This window comes from Ictidomys tridecemlineatus, chromosome 8, assembly GCF_052094955.1.
Source record: "Ictidomys tridecemlineatus isolate mIctTri1 chromosome 8, mIctTri1.hap1, whole genome shotgun sequence".
In the NCBI taxonomy this organism is placed as follows: Eukaryota; Metazoa; Chordata; class Mammalia; order Rodentia; family Sciuridae; genus Ictidomys; species Ictidomys tridecemlineatus.
The window spans coordinates 31,217,513-31,240,561 of NC_135484.1; the positions used below are offsets into that span (position 1 = coordinate 31,217,513).

At 33.7% G+C, this 23,049-nt stretch overlaps 1 protein-coding gene across 2 annotated transcripts in view; it reads left to right on the forward strand.

The window, feature by feature from the left end:
- Positions 1–21,643, forward strand: part of Stx7 (syntaxin 7) — a 47,577-nt gene extending 25,934 nt beyond the window's left edge. Inside the window, exons 3-10 of one of the 2 annotated variants that reach the window (XM_005329762.4) lie at positions 10,471–10,540; positions 12,580–12,673; positions 13,495–13,632; positions 14,449–14,501; positions 15,035–15,131; positions 16,018–16,090; positions 17,746–17,828; positions 20,319–21,643. In XM_005329762.4, the coding sequence (XP_005329819.1) occupies positions 10,471–10,540; positions 12,580–12,673; positions 13,495–13,632; positions 14,449–14,501; positions 15,035–15,131; positions 16,018–16,090; positions 17,746–17,828; positions 20,319–20,411 (701 nt within the window). In that variant the 3' untranslated portion in view covers positions 20,412–21,643. Of the gene's footprint in view, positions 1–10,470; positions 10,541–12,579; positions 12,674–13,494; positions 13,633–14,448; positions 14,502–15,034; positions 15,132–16,017; positions 16,091–17,745; positions 17,829–19,666 lie in introns of both variants that reach the window. The other variant, XM_013360526.4, reaches the window with a different exon arrangement.
- The last annotated feature ends 1,406 nt before the right edge of the window (positions 21,644–23,049 follow it).

Sequence of the window (23,049 nt, forward strand, 5' to 3'; positions counted from 1 at the left end):
TTTATTTTCAACTCATTGATATTTTCAAATAATGTATTTTCTTCTACACCTTTTGCTTTTTAATGAACCTGAATTCTAACTCTAAATTTACCAGTAATAGCCTGTTTCATTCTTATAGAGATCTATACTGTTTCCAGAATGTGTATATTCACACATATATCACTTTGTTTAATACTCAAACTCTGATACGGAGAATTTTTGGTAAATGAAGGAAGATTTGAACCTAAACAAAGATATGAGTTTGTTTCTTATGACATTCACTATATGTAACTGCATTATAATAATTATATATGTGTAAATATATGTGTGTGTTTGTAAAACCTGCGCGCGCATGCGCGCGTGCGCGCACACACACACACACACACACACACACACACACACATATACATTCTTTGCTAGAAAGCTTTATTTTTTTAACCAGTGATTGCGCTCAGGGTGCTTAACCACTCAGCCCAAGTCCTTTTTATTTTTTTTTCATTTTTTAAAAATTTTGAGATAGGATCTCACTAAATTGCTTAGGGCCTTGCTAAATTGCTAAGGCTGGCTTTGAATTTGTGATCCTCTTGCCTCAGCCTCCCACACCACTGGGATTACAGGAGTGTTGTTATACCTGACAGCTAGAAATCACTACTCCACTAAATGGCAGCAGACCCACGTGGAACTGAATGGATTTTCCCTGCTGCTGCTGAAGAGCCAGAAATGGAACTGTTTCATTTTGGAGGAAGCAGTAATACCTTTTTAGCATGCCTCAAAAGTAGTGTTTTTTAAAATACTTCTGTTTTGAAAAATGTAATATATTCTTTAAATTTTCTCTCTGAAAGTGAGTAATGGTGAGAATGGGTTCAAAATTGTAGAAAGTGCAAAAATAATTTGTTCATTGTAGTCTCATAAAGGTATATCTTGATTTGAACTTATCTCTGTGAATTAGATAATTTTTTCTTCAAGAATCTGATTACTTCATAGAGATAAAATTAATAGTTCCTTTTATAATTTTAGATTTATTCCTTTATTTTCCTATTTAGTGAATTTTTCTCTTTAACTGAATTTATGTCTGCACATTAGTAGAATATAACTATCCTAAAACTCATATGTAACACCCCAGATAAGATAATGCAACAGAACCATAAAGACCAGACTTTGGGAGAAACTAGGAGGATTATTAGTTTTTTAGATCACCATCCTGCTTGTCGTGTGCCTAGAAACCTCTTGTCTTCCTTTTTCTCGGCTCATTTTTCTCAGACATTTTTACCTTTGTCAACTGGGATATGAGAAAATAGCCTTTGAAACATTTATCTTACTATTCTTACTCTTCCAGATCCTGGAGAATAATGAAATAATGGAGTGGTAATACAGCAACTCGACATAATGAAAAAGTAACTGATTCTGTATCTAAGTTGAAAATTACGGAGATTCAACTCAGTATATGTGCATGTTCAGTGAAAATTTTGCAGCTTGATAAATATTTTAGCAGATAGTGCTAATAATACAATGAGTACTTAGTACATTTAACATATTGAGTCTAGTTCATAAATATAAAGTTAAGTGATTTTTAATAATTCAGGACAGGGAGCAGCCAGTTTTTTCTGTGAAGGGTTAATTACTAAATATTTTATATTTTTAGACATATAGTCTCTTGCATAGTCTTCATTTTGTTAGTGGTATTGATTTGGGTTTTTGTTAAATCCGTAAATATAATACCCATTCTTAGCTTGGAGGACTGTACAAAACTAGGTTGCTGGCTCGTCAGGGTCCGTAATTTGCTGACCCTCATATAGGAAGGTAATGTTAGTCCTGTGTAGAATGATGTCTCTGGTATCTTTAAGTTTTATAAAGCCTGAAGAAAGGGAAGACATTTATCTATTGATTTATTTTAGCTGGACAGAAGGATGCTATGCCCCACTGCTTGGCATGAAATTTACTTGTACATTGTTAATACCTTGAAGATCTAAGATCTAAGCCCAGTTTCTTTAGATGACTAATTCTTAAAGTGAGACACACTTAATTTTTTCTTTGCTTTGGCAACTATCACACACCTGGGATTATAAATAATCTCTTAAAAGACTTTTATTCTCTTTCCTTCAGCACATTGAAAAATATTGTTTGGAAAACCAAAAGGTCTACATTCTAATCCCAGTTCTTCTACAAAGTAGCTACAGTTTCTTGAATATATCAAGAAATTGGAGTATGCTTCCAATTTCTTTGTGAAATAGGATTAAACTAATGCCATATGATATTTTTTCTCAAATTTGATTTGCTGATTTCACCTTTATGTTTCCATAGGGCCTTTATCAGCTGATCAAACAAAGTCTTTAGTTGTTCCTTAAGTGTAGACCTACTCAAGTAAAGAACACTGCCGAATTAATATTCTTGTTAAAAAACCTCCCACTGTTCCTGCCACATAGCAGGCACCCAGTAAACCTTGAGTGAATAGCAAGTGCACATAGTTATTTTTTGGAATTCATCTCTTATTTATGCTTTGTGTTTTAGAAATACATGCCATTTCCTTTTTTAATGTATTCTTATTGTTATACATGATAGTAGAATGCATTTTGACAAGTCATACAAAAATGGAGTATAACTGCTCCTTTTTTTTGGTTGTACATGTTGTAGATTCACACCAGTCATATCATCATATATGTACATAGGATAATAGTGGTCAGTTCATTCTACTATCCTTTTTACCCCCATACCCTCTCCCCTTCCTTCACTCCCTTCTGCCTAATCCAAAGTACCTTTATTCTTCCCTAATGCCCCACCCCTTATTGTAAGTTAGCATCCACATATCAGAGAAAACATTTGACCTTTGGCTTCTAGGGATTGGCTTACTTCACTTAGCAAGATATTCTCTAGCTCCATCCATTACTGGCAAATGCCATAATTTCATTCTTCTTTAAGGGTGAGTCATATTCTGTTTGTGTGTGTGTGTGTGTGTGTGTGTGTAAAATGATGTCTCTGGAATATTTCTGTTTTATAATATCTAAAGAAAGGGAAGACATTTATTCTGCTTGGCCACACACATACACACACGCATACACGCACACACACACACACACACACACACACACCACATTTTTTCTATCTGTTCATCTGTTCATAATATAGCTATTGTGATTTGAGCTGCTATAAACATTGATGTGGCTGTGTTACTGTAGTATGCTGATTTTAAGTCCTTTGGGTATAGACCAATACATGCCATTTCTTACATTAGGTTTAATCTTTCCAATGTTCTACTATGATTCTATTATAAAAATAATAATTGAGAATCAACAGTATGGTAAATTCAGTAGACATAAAAATAAATAAAATATAGTCCTTGCCTTTAAGGAGTTTACCTGTTAGTTGTGGAGACTACTAGGTAGTCTTATATCTTATATCTCAGTATGGTAAAAATGTTTGAATTTCCAAACTGAAGTATTCTGTTTCTAAACTCAATACAAGTACAACCTCCATTTAAGCTTTGCAAATTATACTCTTTTAGGACACCTATATTAGAGGTTCTTTTGTGTTTGGAGCATTTTTATAACATTAATTTTATTTATTGTTACTACCTTCTCTTTGGATATGATTTTGTGACTTTTTTTCTTTCCTTTTACAGATGAGATACTACATGAGTGTAGGGTCTTGTCTTCTGTTTGAATTCATGAGAAGTACCTAGCACTCATTCAATAGATGCATTGTTTTAGGCAATAATGTTGCATTCCTAAGAGTCTTTATTTTATGAGGCATCATGTTATTTAAACAGATTTTTGAATGAAAAATAAGGTTGTGAGCCAAAGTGTTTGATTTGTAAGAAATTTCAATATCTATGCAACCTAAATAATACTGAGTAAATCCAGCTTTTGCTCACTAACTAGTTTGTATATGAGTCTAGTATTTTGTTTTTGTGATAGTTACTACTATGGTCTTTATTAATCACCTGAATTACTTGCAATGAAGGCATACAAAGCTCAGAGACTCTCTTAAAACAGGTTTGTTACTTTAACAACAGTTTTTTTTTTTCTTCCAAAGACTGGTCTGTGATGCTACATTTTATTGGTCATAATAACCAACAAGATCCCAATTTGGGGTATTAATGTGACCAAAAATAGATTGCCTTTATAGTTTATCTCTTTTGTGTCCTACAAATGAACATGTTTCTTCTTTTTCATTCTTAAGCTTAAAAAAAAAAAAACCTTGCTAACTTGCTAATACTCTGTCATACAACCAGAATTCCTCTCCTCTTTCAAAAAAAAAAGAGGAGGGGGACAAACTAAAGAATATTCAGTTTGTCTAGTACAAAGCCTAATGGGTGTTTTTTTAATCCATCTATTATCTTCTTTCAGATTAAACTGCAGTATTCCTTAGCCTGTGAGCTAAACCCCAAGTCAGTGCAGCCACTAACAACACAACCCATAAGAAACAGTAGAGGAAATGGATAGGGAAGTCGACACAGTTAAGATATCTAAATATATACATTGTGAGGCCAGAAAGAAAACAGTCACAGGCTGCAGTGCAGTATTTATTACTAGTTTCTCCTATAGTAATTATAGTAATAACTCGTGCTCCTTTTGTCTTTATTCTGCACTTCAGCTGTTTGGGATAAATCACACATTCAGTCTTGGGTTCTTATTTATTGCTCCTGTTCACATGCTCTGTGGTTCTGATGGTTATGATTGAAAATGGCAGTATTATCAGGTTCCCCCCTTTCCATCTCCTGAGGTTTACATCCCGCTCTTATTTTTGTATGGGCATACCCTTATTTCCTCTTAATAATGACTTAAGTTGACATTATACTACCTTGACCTTAAGTGGCCAGATAGGGTCTTAGCTTCTGCTTCACTGGGGACATAACTACATTCCCATGAGTGTTGTCTCTAAGTCACCTTGAGGTATGGAAGAAAATTATAAATGGGTAATTAGGTGGAATTGTGAAGCATTTTGCTCTACTTTCACCCTTTAGTTCTCAAGTCTAAGCTTTTTTATGGTTATTTGTGAAGTCGCACCTTAGAATGGTTCTTTGAGAATATAAAGATCCTGTAGTGTATGTAGCACATTAGCATCATAAGATTTTTGTTCCCTGGGAGGCATTATAATTGAATCTTCATGGACTATCAAACACTTTTAGAAGTCCAGCAGCTTCTAGATAATGGAGATCAGTGAATCCCTTTGTCCTTAAAACATCCATTATTTTTTTCTCTGTAATTTCTTGATCTGAAGCACTCATGTGTGGGACGTCATTATTGGGATTAATTCGTGGAATTAGGAATGGTAGAGGTGTGGGGGAAGGGTAAAATAAGCATTACAAAAACCCAGAGAAAGTCTGGGTTGTGGCTCAGTTGTAAAGTACTTGCCCAGCATGTGTGAGAATTCGATCCTTAACATGTCATAAAAATAATAATAATAACTAAATAAAACAAAATTATTTTTAAAAAACAGAGTAGCACTATTTCAGTGAGTAAAAAATTCTGCCTCCTCTAAAGTGGAAGGGACATAATCATCTTGCCCCTCAAGAATGGCAGGCACCCTAATCACCAGTATACTTTTGATTGTGATTGCTAAATATTAGTATACAGTAGTGTCAGTAGTCATGTTTGTCTGAGTAAGGAAAGTTGGTGTTCATGAATCTATAGGTGGCTATTATTCCTACAACATAGGTAGTTTATTATGAACAGATACTGTAGGAGCTGGTTAGAGGTGGGCTGACTGACATACTTAGAATGAAATATAGAAAGAAATGCCAACATAGACCATAACACTTAATTCATGGTAGGCAGTTCAGGTCACTTGGTTATCTGGTATATTTTCCTTTATTCCAGGGTTCAATAGCAAGGTACTGAACTAATCCTTATAAAGATAACATGGGCTTGCTAAAGGGAGCATGGTTTGGTAACCAGATTTTAAGGGATTCCTATGGTCTTCCCATTAGAACTTGGCCCTGGTAGTTCAGTGTTCTGACAACTACACAGTCTACCATTGGTCCATCAAGGTCTTTAATGATAGAGCTGCCAAGTGATAGAGCTGCTTTTTCCACTGCTTCAATTTGTTGGGTAACCTTTTCTTTTTGGAGAGGTTAAAGTCAAAACTGGTAACTTTAGGGACATTCAGAAAAGGATTGAAGCTTCGTTAGGTTTTCATTGCTATGACCAAAACACCTTGGATTAGTTTATTTTGGGCTCTTGGTTTTAAAGGTGCCATTCCCACAGTCAGCCTGCTCCACTGTACTGGGCCTGAAGTAAGGCAGAATATCATAGAAGAAAGGTGGTGGAGGAAGCTGCTCAGCTCATGATAGACTGGAAGCAGAAAGGTTGAGATGCCAGAGACAACATATAAACCCCAAAGACATGCCCCCAGTGGCCCCCCTTCCTCCAGTCACACCCCACCTGCTTCTGTTTAGTACCCAGCACAGTAGTTCTTTCAAATTAGTAATCTGTCAGATACATTGATCCACCAATGAGGTTACACCTCACATAATCTAATCATTTTACCTTTGAACATTTCTGAATTTTTTATCACATGAGCTTTTAGGGGATATCTCACATCCAAACCATAACAGGAATAGTGTAAAATATTCTCCCTTTGTACTTGAGAATGCGTAGAAAATACTTTGCAGGAGAATGGTAATGCTAATACAGATTAGTCGACCAAGATTCCTCACTACTGAAACCAGAGTCTCTGTTTTCATAGGATTTATCTTTTTCTTGCTGGCCTGTTTATATCCTTGCACTAATGGCTCATATTGTTTTCTGCTTTTAGGTCCTAAAAGCAGATGTCAGCAGTATATTGGACTAGTGTAAGGTCCCATAGAAGGAGATGTGGTTAATATCCTTGAAAACTAAATTATATTACAGAGAGTGGGTAGGTCTATAACATTGAGATAAGACTGGGAAGGCTCACAGCAGTTTCATTTAAGTCTAGCATATTCCTTTTCACATTCTCTTATTTTTTGGGGGTACAACATTTTTAGGGTACTCCACTGTGTATAAATGCCACATTTTTTTATCTACTCAGCAGTTGTATACAAGGTGCCAGAGATGGCAATGATCTGTTCTAGTAAACAGATCACATTTTGCACTTGGAATCACCATCTGAATTAGCTTTTGCTGTTAGCCATCTGCATCCTCCAGACAGTCCACTTAGATGGGAACTGCAGAGACATCACCACTCCTTGCTCCTTCGCTCCTTTGCAGTGGCATTTCTGAGCAATTGCCTAGGATTAGGTATTGCTCTTAATTTACTGTTTTGTCCAAGTGAGTGTATTTGCTTTGCATCAGTGTGACAAAATACCTGAAATAAAGGACTTCAAAGGAAAAAACACTTAGTTGGGTTCGCAGTTTTAGAGCTTTCAGTCCATGGTTGCCTAGCCCAGTTGGTTTTAGCCTGTGGTGAGGTGGGGTGGTACAACATGGCAGAAGAACATGGAAGAGAAGAGCTGCTCACCTCATGGTGGTCAGCAAGTAGAGGGGTTGGGGGAAGAGAGCAGGGAACAGAATGTATCCTTTGAAGGCATGTTCTCCTTCCTTCCATGAGGCCTCACCTTCTGAGGTTTCTGCCATCTCACAATAGCCCATAAGGTTATTTATAAATCCGGAGTGGATTAATCCATTGAGGGGGTCAGAGCCCTCCTGATCTAATGACCTCCCAAAGGCCCACCTCTGATTGGATACCAAACCTTCAACACATGAACTTTTAAAGACATTTCAAATCCAAATCATAACAGTGACGAATCCCTAAGGACCCCAGGGGTCTCTTCCTTCCTTTAAGAGCTGTTTCTCAGGGAGTATGGGAGAGAACTGGGGACGGGTGAGTATCTGTTGAGAAACTGGGGAAATTACCTTGTAATGGATTTAGGCTCCCACTGCGCCTACCAGAAGCAGTTCTTTCTCCTTACTTCTTAAAGCCTGAATAATTGTATACCATACATTATAGTTATTTTTGTCTTTCCAGTTATCTTTTTCTTTCCAAGACTGATACGATTTTTTTAATCGTTTTTTTGCTATTGAATTTATTCATAAATATGGAAGTTCCTTTGCTTGGTCAGTTTCTACTAGATTTTTAGTCTCTAACTTTTGTTTTTAAGGCTTTTGATTTTGTAGTAACAGCCATACTCATTTCTTTTCCTAATTTTTTACCAATCTGGTAGGTGAAAAGTTGATTATCAGTGGAATTTATGTTTATTTGCCTTTTATAAACTATAAGATTATAACTTTTGTCCATTTTATAATGGAGTTGTTTTCTATTATTAGTTGTAGGAGGTTTTTTTGCATTAGATTTTCATCACAGTCTACAGTTATTTTTCTCCCATGTATACACACACAGGTTATATAATATATATATTTGTAATGTATGTGCATATTTTTCACATAACATTTTAAAATTTTATGTGGTCAAATTTGTCAGAACCTTGATAGTTTTTATTTTATATCTTGTTCAGTTAATATTGTATTCCCAACTCCAAGATCATACATCAGATCACATGAGAAGTACATATTTATATTTACATGTAGTAATTTATTTTCAGTTTTTAATATTTAAATTCATAATTCATTATAAATTTATTTTGCTAGATGATGTGAAATAGGGTTACATAATATGACTTTCTTATAGAAGAAAAACCCTCTAGAATGGAAATAAATATGCCTCTGTTGTATAGAGAGCCATATCACACTTTGTATTATCAACATCTTTTTGTTTTTTAAATAAAAGCTGTAATTCCCATAAGGCATCTCAGGAAAATCTGTTAAGATTGAGAGGGAAATATATAACTGATTATAAGCAGCCACACATTAAACACAACACAGAAAATTTCTCATCCCGCAAAAACAAACTTGATCCCCCCAAAAGCAAGAAGAAATTCCTCTGAATCTAGCAGAATGTTGAATAACTGTAGCTATATACAGTACCTTTTAAATATTTATATTTTCCACTTTAACTTGAAAGCAGTGTTTATTGTCTCATACTCAGTGAACAAAAGTTATCCTGCATGTTGGAATAGTTTATCATTGCCTTGATGCTATAAATAAATAACGACTGTTTAAAGCATTTGGCTTTATAAATAAACTACTCATTTTAAATAAAAACAGTGGGTGGTTTGGATTGTTCTTCTCTAGTTCTTTTGGAAATGAGAAAGTTCTTTAAGATGAATTTTCAACTTATTTCTTCTTGGCATTTTTTATGTATAATATTTATAGAAATATGAATTTGTAAAAAACCTTTTTTTAATTGCAGTGATCATAAGCTTATGAAGTATAGGCCTAACAAAAATATGAATCTCCTAATTTTCATCTTAAATTATGTACATAATCTAAACCTAGAGAAAGGGAAAATTATAGTACAATGAACCGTTCACCTGGGTCCAACAAAAATTGTTGACATTTTTCAACTTTTGTTTAATATATCTCTCTATATATATATCCAGATTTTTCCAGTTTCTACACTGTTTTTTAATGCTTTTTTAAAAATTTAGAATCTAGTAAAAAAAAATTATAGTTCTTTTTGGGTGTTTCAGTCTTTTAGTTCTTTAATTTTAAAAAGCTCCTCTGGAAGTGGGGATGTAGCTCAATGACAGAGCACCTGCTTAGCCTGTGTGAGACCCTGGGTTCAATGACCAGCAACACAGTAAAAATAAAACACTTCACTGCCTTCTTTGTCTTTTTCTTCTTCTTTTGTGATATTGACATTTTTGAAAGTCCAGCCATTTTTCTTGTACATTATCTCACAGTCTAGATTGATCTGATCTCTTCTTCATTATTAGATTCAGGATCAAACTTTTGGCAAGCAAAATACTGAGGTCATATTGTGACTTCTCTCCTGCATCAGGCCAGGAGGTTGACCATGTCTGTGCATCCTGTTCTTGGTGCTAAATTTGATCATGTTTTAAACAACAGATTTATCTATGATGAGGTTATCTTCTAAATGTCATCTGTGTCTTTGATAATTTGAAGTTGAATGAATATCTTCTGATTTTAGTGTCCTTTAATGATCCTTGCCTGAATCAGTTAATATGTAATAATTGAAAAGTGATTTTTTTTCTAATTTTGTCATTCCTTCCTCATTTACAAACTATAATCCATTCACTTTATATTATAATGAAATATGCAGTTGTCATAGTTGCTTGCTTCATGAGTTTTAAGCCTCACAAGTCTATGCCAGTAAAGTTAAGTTAAAGTCTGTGTGGTATTTTATTTATTTGCTGTCCTGAGAGAGTAGGGAAAATATTATTTTTTTGATAATAAATGCAGTTGCACATGTTTACATTCCCACTCAATTTTCTTTCAAAATTAATCCATTTTTTGTTACTAATTAGATTTGAATAAACCACTGATTTTTTCCTTCTCTTCTCAGTGTTGTATATCATTATCTCTTTCCTTTTCTTTTTAAACTGCCAGATTACCTAATTGCTTCTAACTTGATTATTTCTGTAGCCCTAACATTTGTAAATAATAAGAAATAAATAATTTGTAAAAATTACACTTTTATTTTTCATTATAATAGCTGTGGAAATACAGAGGAGCCTAAATCAACTTGGAACACCTCAAGATTCACCTGAATTGAGACAACAGCTGTAAGTATTTAATTAAACAAGAAAAGAAATGAAAAGAAAAGCTATTTCTATTATTATATGGCTCTTGTAGAATGTGTTTACTGGGGAAAAATAGAAAACTAAAAAGATGTCTTTGCAGCCTTATCCAGACCAAGCTATCATGTATTCTTTTTCCCTGTCCAGAAAGGCATATGTTTTTTATTTTAGAGATCTGGCTTATTGTATCAAACCAAAACTTCTTTGGCTAGTTTTTCCTACATTTTTAAAATAGGTTGGTTTCATAGCTTTTGAAAAATTACCCTCCAAGCTCCTCAATTGATGTGATTATTTCCCACAGTCAACAGTCCATGCAGTGACAAGATTTTTACTTGGTTCTGGTACATATCCAGTTATTTGAAGTGTCTCCCCAAAAGTTTATACCTATATCCCTGAATTTCAGAGTGTTAGCATCTGTTAAATGAAAGTTATAATTAAGTTGTGTAATACATGTTCCAGTAAATTAATATGCTCTATGGACAATAATAATATTTGTCTATGACATATTATAGAGTTTACAGTGTTTATACATACCATCTCATCTGAACTATACAAAATTAGAATGAGATAGATTAAAAGAAATACTTCTAGTTTGCTTTTGGGAATTTGATGATTTCCCCAACATTATTCAGAACCTGACTCTAAGTCCTTAATGTTGTTATAGCTACAGATTTCATGTAGCATATATGTAATAAATGATATCTCCAAGTAATAGTACCCACAGAAGGAAAATTACAAATAAGGAGAAATTCAAAGGTAGGTAATAGCAATTAATATTTTTTAAGAAGTGCAACCTGAAAAATTTATACTTGTCTATAATTGATATTTTATTTTTCTGTAATGGATAGCTGTCAGCATGGTAAAAATGCTCCAAATCTAAAATTAAAGTAAAGTGGAATGGAATTGCACAATTCTTAACAGTTATAGTATTAAAATTAGAGTTAATTGTTAAAATTATGAGTATAGAGATATGATTATTATTGTGTCCTTTTGGAACTTTGACCACAATACCATTCCCAAGATTCAAAATTTGGTAGAGATAAAAATAGGTTATAATTCTTGTTGATCCCATACAGATATCTATACTTAGACATATTCTCAGTCTCTCTTTAATGTGGCCAGTCCATGTTTAAAATACATGGCATTATATATGAGAGCACTGATGTTTATAAAGCATCAACTTAATACAGCTTATTTTTTTCAATGTCAAAGTTCTTAAAAATTGTACCTTATAAGCTAGCTAGGAAGATACAGACACAAGTATAATTTACTTCTTTTCTTGTGTTTCATTCCCTTGACAAGAAAATGCTATTACTTTTTCCATATCAAGTTAAATAATAGTAAATTTGTACTATTATTATGTATTTTTCCTTTTTTAAGGTATTTAGAGGATATAAATGTCCATATAAAGAATTAGGAAAGACCACCATGTATGTAAGATGTGGGAAATAAGTCAAAGGCAACAACCAACTTCCCAGGTGTAGGACTCAGAGTAAAGTCTCCTACACTGGGGCTGGGGATTTGGCTCAAGTGGTATCGTGCTTGCCTGGCATGCGAGCGGCCCGGTTTCAATCCTCAGCACCACATACAAACAAAGATGTTGTGTCCGCCAAAAACTAAAAAATAAAACATTAAAAAACTCAAAAAAAAAAAAAAGTCTTCTACACTTTCAGTACCTCAAACATAGAGGACCAGACAACGAGAAATCTCTCTGTCAAATTCCCTCCCCACTGGAGTCATTTGTGTTCCTAAAAGGCTACTGATATTATTTTGCAAGCTTGATTGTCACCTGTAAATGAAGAACTTTTGCTGAATGTTTACCAAAAAGTAGGATCAGAAAATTCTGTTTTGATAGAGAAAATTTAGAACCAGTTTATAAAACTACTTCGAATAGTTTAAATACTTGGTAAAAAGAGATCTTTTCTAAATCTGTTCATCTGCATTGATTCAAGTGGCAGAATTGTAGCTTTAAAAAAAATATATGGGTTCTTTGGCTGTAATGCATGTTTTCTTTCTCACTTTAGGCAACAGAAGCAGCAGTATACTAATCAACTTGCCAAGGAAACAGACAAGTACATAAAAGAGTTTGGAGCTCTACCCACCACCCCCAGTGAACAGGTATCAAGCTTTAAGACACATCGTTGATGTGTTGAATGTGAAAGAAGTCAAAATGATTGTAGGGTCTTTGAACTATGATGCTAGAAAGGAAATGAGGGGACAAAAAATAACTTATTAGAGATTAGTTCATGGAACAGAAAACTGTATTTAATTTCTCAGGTAGTACCTTGTGGTTTAATAAAGCAAAAATTATTGCAATGTAGGAGCCCTGACCCATAATTAAGTAAGTGCCCAGAAAGTGCTTCCTGAGTAATTGCTTCCCAGGCCTTCAGACTGACTCTGTGCATCTCCCACACTTGTTCAAGATGTGAGGTCGCCTAGGGGCACATTTTTATGTCCTTTAATGGAAGTTAAGCTATTACTTAGGTAAGAATAAAAGATTTTATTTACAAAAAAAAAAAAAAAAAAACTACTTGAAAATAACCTCAAAGTCATGACCCAGGTTTTAGCAGCTGTGAAAATCTGAGGTGAGAAATCCAACAGAATGGGCATTTTGCCTTACGGTAAATGCCATTAAAGAGTTTGAATCTCTGCCCACCATCCTCCAGTAAACAGGTATCAAGATACATGGTTTGTGTATTAATGTGAAAGTACTCAAATGCATTGTAGGATCTTTGAACTGTGATTTGAATATTCTGTCAAAATATTATTTGAACATACTGTCAAAGTGTTATTGAGAGTTAATCAGTAAGTCCCTGTAATTGCAGAGAGTGCAAATTTCATGATGAAGTAAAGAGCCAGCCAGTGGTAAAACAACTATTGCAAAATCTGTTGAACTTCACAGCTTGATTCTAGTACACATTTTCCTCCCTTTCTTCCAGCGTCAAAGGAAAATACAAAAGGATCGATTAGTGGCTGAATTTACAACATCACTAACAAACTTTCAGAAGGTCCAGAGACAAGCTGCTGAAAGAGAGAAAGAGTTTGTGGCTCGAGTAAGAGCCAGCTCCAGAGTATCCGTAAGTATTTTTCCTTACGGGTAGAAATATTCTGAAAGAGTCCCATAGAAGCCTGCATTAGCATGATTTTATATATCATAAAGATCTGTGAATATCTTGGAGATCTACATTTGAATGTTTATTTTCAGGCTTTTCTGCTCTATTTTTAAGAAGATTGTGGGTTATGTATTTTTGTGGTTGTTTTGTTCATGCCGTAGAGCAACAGATTACAGATCATATAAAATTATAGAAACATATTTTGTCAAAAAAGATTAGCAGTTGAATCCTGTAGTGTTTTCATAGTGACTTGATCTGAAGCTTCCCATTGTGTACATGCTAATGTAGGTAGTACTTTACTCCTGCATTGTTTAAAAATAATATTGGAGGTGAACAGAACGAATGTACTATAGAAATACTGAAAACCAGTATGATCCTGGAGAAAATAAATGAAAATATGATTTAAGGTGGAATATTGAGTTAGTCTAATTTTAAAATCTAATTTTAACTGAAACCATCACAAGTTGTTTTGTTATTCTTTAATATAGAGGTTCCACAATTATATTAAATTTTAACTAAGTAATATTTATTATTTTGCCTTTGAGAATATTTAATGAATTTCTTCCTTACCAACTTTCATTACTACTTGAAGCAGTTGGCCTAGAATATTGGAACAAGAACTTTTCTTTCTCTCCTTCCTTACAAACACACACACACACACAGAGAGAAAACCCATATACATAAATAAATTTAGATTATTTTAAGGGAAAACGTTGAGTTTTTTCCTTGTCTGTGATTTCTTTGATCTTTCTTAATCCAGTCTATTACTAAATTATGCAGGGCACATTTCCTGAGGACGGCTCAAAAGAAAGGAATCTTGTATCCTGGGAAAGGTAAAAAAAAAAAAAAAAAAAAAAAAAAAACAGTTTATAGATAAAAATATAATTTTTAAAATTTTATACATTATAGTTCCTAGTAGAATGCTTTCAATATATGATAACACAAATATCCTACATTATTTATAAATTGAAAACAGTAAATTGAAAAAAATTTCCAAATAAGTATTTATAAAGCATTTATTATAAAATATGTAAAATAATTACCCAAATAAATATTTATTGATGTAATTATTAGTATAAATTTTTCTTTTATATGAGGTTTTAGTTGGCTAAAAAGAAACCCAGTTGCCAAATACAGCTTTCAAAAATAAAATAATAAATCTAAAATCATATAAGATAAAATAATGAGTAGAATGAAAAATGACTATAATTTGAGTTAATATGGCTATTGTTTTTTTAACACTTTTAAAAATGAGCAATGCTGTGACTTTGAAGAATGAGGTATCCTATTTAGTGTTTCTTAAATAGAAAATAAGCCCCATTATTTTGAATGTCAGTTCATATATATATTCTTTTCTTTTTATTAGCCAAACACAGCCTCCAGTGCAAGTGCAAGATGAAGAAATCACAGAGGATGACCTCCGCCTTATTCATGAGAGAGAGTCTTCTATCAGGCAGCTTGAAGTAAGCTTCACATCACAGAGTTGGGCTGCTGCATTAGTTGATGCTCAGAGTGCTTAGATAATGCTGGGGAAAGGTCAAGATTGAAACATTTACTGAAGTTTTCCTTCATCAAGACAACTACAGTCTGTTGAGGGCCTCCTATGTGCTAGTCCCTGTATTATAATTTCTTCATGTTCATTATCTTATTTAGAAGTCCTCATTAAGCTCCCTGAACTAGTTAGTTAATTATATCATTATCATTGCCATTTTACAGATGGGAAAAGTAAGACCCATAATGAATATGTAAATTGCCTCACCTGCTTAAATAAAATATTTAAACTTTACTCCTAAATTGAGCAAACTGATAGTTATATATTGAAGATAAGTAAATTTATAACTTTATTTTCTAATAAATTTACTTCTTTATCCAGTAAGTAAAATTTATAACTTGACTAATCCATTGCATATTTAAATTTATTAATGTGAGGCTTTAAATTTATATTAAATTTAAAGTTTTATTCTTTTAAATTATCCAATTGATATATATTTTTGCTAAAAATATGTCATGAGAATATTTACTCTTCAAAGCAGGTACTGCTTTGATAATAAAAATATCAGATTGCATAAAATGTATCTTGAAATCCACAGCCCTTCTTTTATTATAGATCTTTCATTTCCATACTGCCTCACTTCCTATTTTTAATGTTGCAACCTTAGAGACATAGTAGCTGTTGTTCAGTCTTTTTAGATGTGATTGCTTGTAATAAAATATTTCCTGATGTTAAATCTAAGTGCATTATTGCCTATGTTTGAATATTGATTTGGATATTTTTAAAAAATTCTTCCCTTTATAGATTGGTAGCTAAATTTTATATATTACATAATTATATATGTCTTTTTGTCTTAGGCTGATATTATGGATATTAATGAAATATTTAAAGATTTGGGAATGATGATTCATGAACAGGGAGACGTGATAGGTAAGCCCTACTCTTGCAGACATAATGGGGTGGGTGTAAGTAAGTTACATGTAATTTACCTGTAGTAACTTTCTCCACAAAAGAAATCTGCTTACATTTTTTTTCTCCGTGGATTCCCTGGAATCAAAAGCATAACCTCTACAACAAAGTGTCACCCTTGATCTCATCCAAAACAGACCTCTTGTTGTGAAAGTAGTTGAAATGATCAGCTTCATTTATTTCAGAAGCCCCAAATTAATCAGGGCTTACTGCTTCTGAGACCATAGAAGGCACCATGTAACATCATTCCAGTTTATTTCCAAAGCCTCTCTTTTCAGACTTATCTCAAGTTAATTCTTATCATGCCTTGGAACTTTAGGGCTACTTAGGGCATTTGTAATTGTGCATGCTGTCTTGTCTTCTGGCCTATAGAGAATAGGCAGCCATTTGCCTGATCATGCTAATAGCTTTTGGTATGTTCATTTCAGTAGATTATTTAGATACCAAGATTTTTTTAAAAGAATCATTTTTAAGTTGCCAAAACTCCTTGTAAGTTTAGATATAATACTTCTTCACCTAAGTTGTAATTATCAACATTGATCCAGGATCCTGATCATTTTTACATTTTGAAATATGGTGCCTATGTATAAAGATATATTTAGTGTTTTCCTGGATTTGGTTCAATTGAAATACTTGCACCATTAGTTTAACATAAATATTATTTGTTCATTCTTACTCTCCTCTGTAATCACAGGATAACATTAAAAAAAAAAAACCAATTTAGTCATTCATCCAGTGAATGTTTATTGAGCACTATGCCCAGGCACAAATTTAGGCATTTAGTATTCAGCTGAAATTAAACAGCAGATAAAAAGTCCTGCCATTATGGATCTTATGTTTGGGGGAAAGAGACAGTTTTAAAAACGTAAAAGCAAAGTAAGTAAATGGTGATAAGTAGTATGGGAAAAATAAGGGTAGGATAGGGTGATGGGACTGCTGGAATCAGCACAGAGGTGGGCTGATTATGGCTACAGAGCAAATGACAGTTTTCAGTCTCTGAAAGTAGATTTCAAATTTTAAAGTAGATTTGGTTTACAAAGATAAGGGAATAAGAAACTGAAAAACATTAAGGACTAACATGATAATTTGATAACAAAATATATGTATATTAGAGACCAGACTTTAGCATTTGGGTCGTTTTTGTTGTTGTTGTTGCCCTATAAGGAAATGATATTCTTTGGAAAGTCAAGGTACTATCTTTTTCCCCAAGTGATGAAAATCTTTGGTAGTAGGAAGAAGAGGTTTGATCTCCTGCTTTGCATACTGGTCTTGAGATAGAACAAGCATTGGACCTTGAGACTGAGACAGGCCCTTTTTACTGACACTGATTTGATAAGGTCAGGGTGATAGTTCTTTTGGGGGCCTTCCAATTAGAACTGGAGTTGTATTAAAATGAGGACAATCAGGGTTCTTTTGTTCAAAATTTTTTTGTATTGCTTGGACTAACTGAGAAATAATATAGGAAGAATTATAGCAACATAAAAAGTTCAACTTTATGATAAACTACTATTCACCTTTGAAGAATAAGCATATGTATTCATATTTTGAATGAAAATGGAGCATCAGTATGTTTTTAACAGTTTTATGTGTGTGTGTGTGTGCGTTTTATTTTAAAGATAGCATAGAAGCCAACGTAGAAACTGCAGAGGTACACGTTCAGCAGGCGAACCAGCAGCTGTCAAGGGCAGCAAATTATCAGGTAATGTTAACTATGATAGATTTTCTAAAATCTTGAAAGAGAGAGAGAGAGAGAGAGAGAGAGAGAGAGAGAGAGAGAATGAATGAGAATCACACATAGAGAGATCAGTCATGTTTAGAGTGACTATAGATGTTAATTTTTAAATCTCATGGATTTAAAATTTTAAATCTCATGAAGCTGGAAATATGCTAGGCAGTTTAAAATTGGTTTTCACCTGGATATGCTCAGGGTTGAACCAGAGGTACTGTGATCCGCAAGGGTAGTGGTAAAAGTTTAGTGTTAAGAGTTCTGATTGTGGCAGTATACAGCTCCAAGCTTTCTAGTGGTCATCTCTAAGATCATTGTGACATTCCAACCCAGAACCCTCCATTTCTCACTCTTCCCTTTTATCTTTTCTTTCTTGTTGTCGGTGGCAATTTGGGTTAATGGTGGAGATGCTTGTCCTAGAAAGATTGCTTCTGATCCTAATAATAATTTTATTAGCTTGGAGTGTTGTTATTCATTAGATATTAGATATTATCCACATTCTGCCCTTCTCCAGGAATGAATGTATTTCTTTATTGAATCAGAATCCATATTTATGTGTCAAATATAAGTTGTGTCATCTATACAAATATTAGGACCATGAACTAATAATGTATCATATTATACTTAAACTTTTTATATTTAACAAGTATAATGCCAGGCTTGGGGCAACCCCTAAATAGCACAATAGCATTTGATTTCTCTTTTAGAGCCCAGTTTTTTTTCTTGTCATGATAATTATCATTTTTCTCAGATCTTGTTACTTTCTTATAAAATACCTAAGATACTTTCAACTTCTTAGACATTTTAAACCTTTCTCACTTAGCAGTTGCCTTTCATGTCACTGCCATTTTTACACAGGACAAATCACTGTATAAGTGACATGGAAAGAACAGCGAAGCTGTATGTAGATTGCTGAGGAAAATTGTGATAGCCAATCGTATTTGCTGTCAGTGTCTCCGATTTACCATTGTGTGTATAATTCAGATCTGCAGCTCAGCAGCATCTCCTGATGTGGACTTTAGATGTCTCTCATGAATAGTTGAATCACATACACACAGGGTAATCTGTAAATACCAGAGGTCTTTTGGAGCTATTAGCGCATAACTGCTGAAACAGTGTAGAACAGGATTCATCGGTGACTAGATTTATGTTGTTTTGTTTTGCTTTTGGATTTTTCCTCCTTACTTTCCCTCTTCCTTGTGGAAGGTCAAGCCTACATGCACCCTGGGGGAAAGGCACATGTCTTCCCAGGCTGCACTCCAACTCTGAGAGCTGCCTCCAGGCTTCATTCCCACAGGTCTCAAAGGGGTAACACGTGGCTAGACTGCCCAGGTGTTGAGAAAGGAGCTAGCTTTCCTATCATTCCACTTGGAAGCCTGGTATTAAACTTATGCCCTGCAAACCTTGGTGCTTCTAAATGGTTGGCTAGAAGCATGAACATAGAACTTTGAGCATAAAGAAAGTTGATAAATGCTCTTTATCATCCAAGGACTTCATTCCCCAACATTAGAGGAAGTACCTCTGGGCACCAAATGAACCATGGTGGAAAGCCCAGGTGACTGAGACAAGGTGATACATGGGTCTGTAACCAAGTAGAGTCTGGGAGAAATATTTATGCCTGATTGATATCAAAACTTCAGAAAATTGTGTTTAACATATAAAGAAGGCACAATTGAATATTTAATATGTGAAATACTAAAAGAATTTATATTTGTCAGGGAAATTTCAGAGTCTGACATGTATTGTTTTGTAAATGTTATAGTACTGCTAATTGACACAAAGTACATTTACAAATTTTCCTACTTTGTAAGAAAAAGGATTCCTGCATGTTGGTGTGAGATGCACAGCCATTAAAGAAATTCAGAAATCTACAGCAGAGCCAGGAATGAAGAATGGAACAAAATTCTTAACTTCTGTATTTTGAATGACAACTTATAATTTTGTTAGATCTTCGGTGTTTTATTTGTGTGTTGAGATTTGGAATATAATTTCCATTAATATTAAAGAATGGGAACAATTTTGCAAACTAATAAATTTACTATAGGAAAAATTGCCAAACATTTATGCTTGCTGATTGATATTTTCAGAGAACTCATATTTTAGAGCAGCTATTTGATATAAATTTTTTTAAATGTATAAGCTTTTAAGCTGTTCTTTGTTTTCATTTATAGGTAACCTGTTATCTCTCAACTCTGTAACTTTTTTAAGCCCAACCACGTGCCCAGAAAAAATGACTGACATTTAAAAATTTCTCCCTGATTTATAGCATTAATTCAGTAATATTTTTTGAAATAATAGTGCCATATGTGTTGTAGAGATTTTTGAGAAACAAAACACAGCCAGAAATTTGAGGTCAATAAACTGTTATTGATTTTACTCTTGAAATGAACCAAATTATCTTCAGTTGCCATAGAGACACCCCACTGAGTCTTTAAACATGTTTTTTTGTTTTTGCACCTGCAGCGCAAATCCAGAAAAACCCTGTGCATCATCATTTTTATCCTTGTCATTGGAGCTTTGATTATCGGTGTCATCATATGGAGATTGACAAGCTAAAATTAAAAAGGAATACACCATTGCACTACATTGTCTAAATTATGTAGGAAGATCCTGTAATCATGTTTTTATTATTATTTTAAAGTTCTTGCATTAAGGATGGTTCTCATACTTATTTTTATTGGCAGGGAGCTCCTTTAGATTAAATCTGATATTTTCTAATACTGAAACTTTTTCTAAATATTGCTGGTGAAACTTCCATACTTTTTGATTTAATAATTGTTAGTTTTCTGCCCACATTGTATATACCTTGCATTTATAATTTATTTACTCTATTTGACTCAGTTTTAGAATTAGTACATTTAAAGGTATATTACTCTGTTCATATCTGTCACTGTATAAAATGCACTTGATTTATGATATTTTGATTAAAAAATCTCAAATTTAATTTTGATTTTGGCCAGCAGAGGAAATAATTCTGGAGAATTTACATAATTAACCTATCATTTTATGGGGTTGTTTTTCTAGTTCACAACAGCACAATTTCTCAATTTCATTGTTATTGTTGGATTTCTTTTAAGACCCTTGGTTTCTGTGAATAAAATCAATGAATAATGTCTTTCAATCTCTCATGTATCTGATGTGTATATATTAAGCATTTGCTATAGATTGCATAGTGAAAATACTGAGGATAGATTGTTTTCACATCCCGTCTATTTAAGTCTGATGTCTACTAGGGAAAGTGTAATTACTCTAAATGTCGGACATAATTTGGAGGAAAGGTATGGAAAATCCTTACTAATATCTATTCTGATTTGTTTTAAAGATTTCTACTTGTTATTCCACTCAGCTTTCTTAATGCTGTCTGGTTTTGTGGGTAATTATCTCCTTTCCTTGTATCCTATAGAATAAGGGTTATATATGTATTTTAGGGTCAAAATTACTTTTAGGAAGTAACTTCCCACCGTTGTTGATTTTGATCACCTAAAACTTAAAATTTATTGTTTATGTTGAATTCCATTTTATACCACTATTCATCAGATAAGGAATTGGATGTTTGCCAGTTAACTCACTTGCCTTTTCTAATCAATGTTGTTTTAATGCACTAATCTGAATACTGTAAAGAGGATTCTCTTAGTTTATAGTATTTTATAATGTTCTTATTATAGCAGTTTGGTAGTGAAGACAGTGTTTACTATGACAGCTCTGAGACTTCAAATAAGAACAAACAAAATATTATGTAACTAAGTAGATTGTATCCTTGCAAACAAATAAAGCTGATTTCAAAGGTCTTTGGGGTAAGTTTATTTTATGGGGATTCTGTGTCCAAGAGACTCACACTTCCCTTATACTTTTGGTGCTGTCCTCACTGAACTGTCAACACTGGAGATGTAAACCACATACCCTGTAGCCATTCCATTCTGCATCTTTTGGGATTACCCAGTTGACTTGAAGTTTTTTTGGGGGGAATCTTGAACAGTTTCATCACTAATAAGTAGAAGCAACTTTGCCCTCAGCAAAACTCAGTTCTTTCCATGAAAAGACTCTACAGAGAACTTGTTGGTGAGTGATTGGAACTTTTAGACTTTGTGTTGCTTTAGTCAACAGGGTGGGTGATGTCAGGAAAATTTATACAAATACCATCTATTCCGGTGGTCAGCACAGTCCCACGAGGCCTGCTGAACATGGTCTTTCTTTACTAATGAATAGAAGCACACACTCTGTTTCATGCATTACCCTACAGTCTTATAACTATATAAAGTCTCAGTGCATCCACATGTCAGTTTTTACCAGTTATACTTGAAAAATGCTTATTCTCATACAGGCCAACCACCTTTATTTCCCTTTACTTCATGGTAAGTTCTCAATAACACCAAAAGCACTTATAATATTTTAGCCAGGCATGGTGGTATATGTTTATAATCCCAACAGCTTGGGAAACTGAGGCAGGAAGATTACAGATTCAAAGCCAGCCTCAGCTACTTAGCAAGGCCCTAAGCAATTTGGCAAGACCCTGTCTGAAAATCCAAAAAATGGGGCAATGACTCTGTGGTTAAGTGCCCCTAGTACCAAAATAAATTAATTAAAAAATTAAAATGAATATTTTAGCATAATTTTGGTATATTTAAGATATAATTATTTATAAATAATTTTAATTTTAACTGAACACTTATTAGTGATTTAAAACAGGAACTTTAGTATCTTTTTTATAAATTTATTCTGATTATGTGTATATAACAGCAGAATGCATTTTGATTCATTGTACACAATTGCAGCACAACTTTTCATTTCTCTGATTGTACACCACGTAGCATCATACCATATGTGCAGTCATACATGTTCCTAGGATAATAATGTCCATCACATTCTACCATCTTTCCTGCCCTCACACCCACTCTCTTTCTCTCCCTCTACTTTGCCCAAAGTTCCTCCTTTTGTCCCATGCCCCCCCCCATCCCCGCCATTATGGATCAGCATCCACTTACCAGAGAGAACATTCAGCTTTTGGTTTGGGGAGATTGGCTTATTCACTCAGCATGATATTCCCCAACTCCATCTATTTTCTGCAAATACCATAATTTTATTCTCTTTTAATGCTATGTAATATTCCATTGTATATATATATATATATATATATATATATATATATATATATATATATATATATATATATACCACAGTTTCTTTATCCATTCAT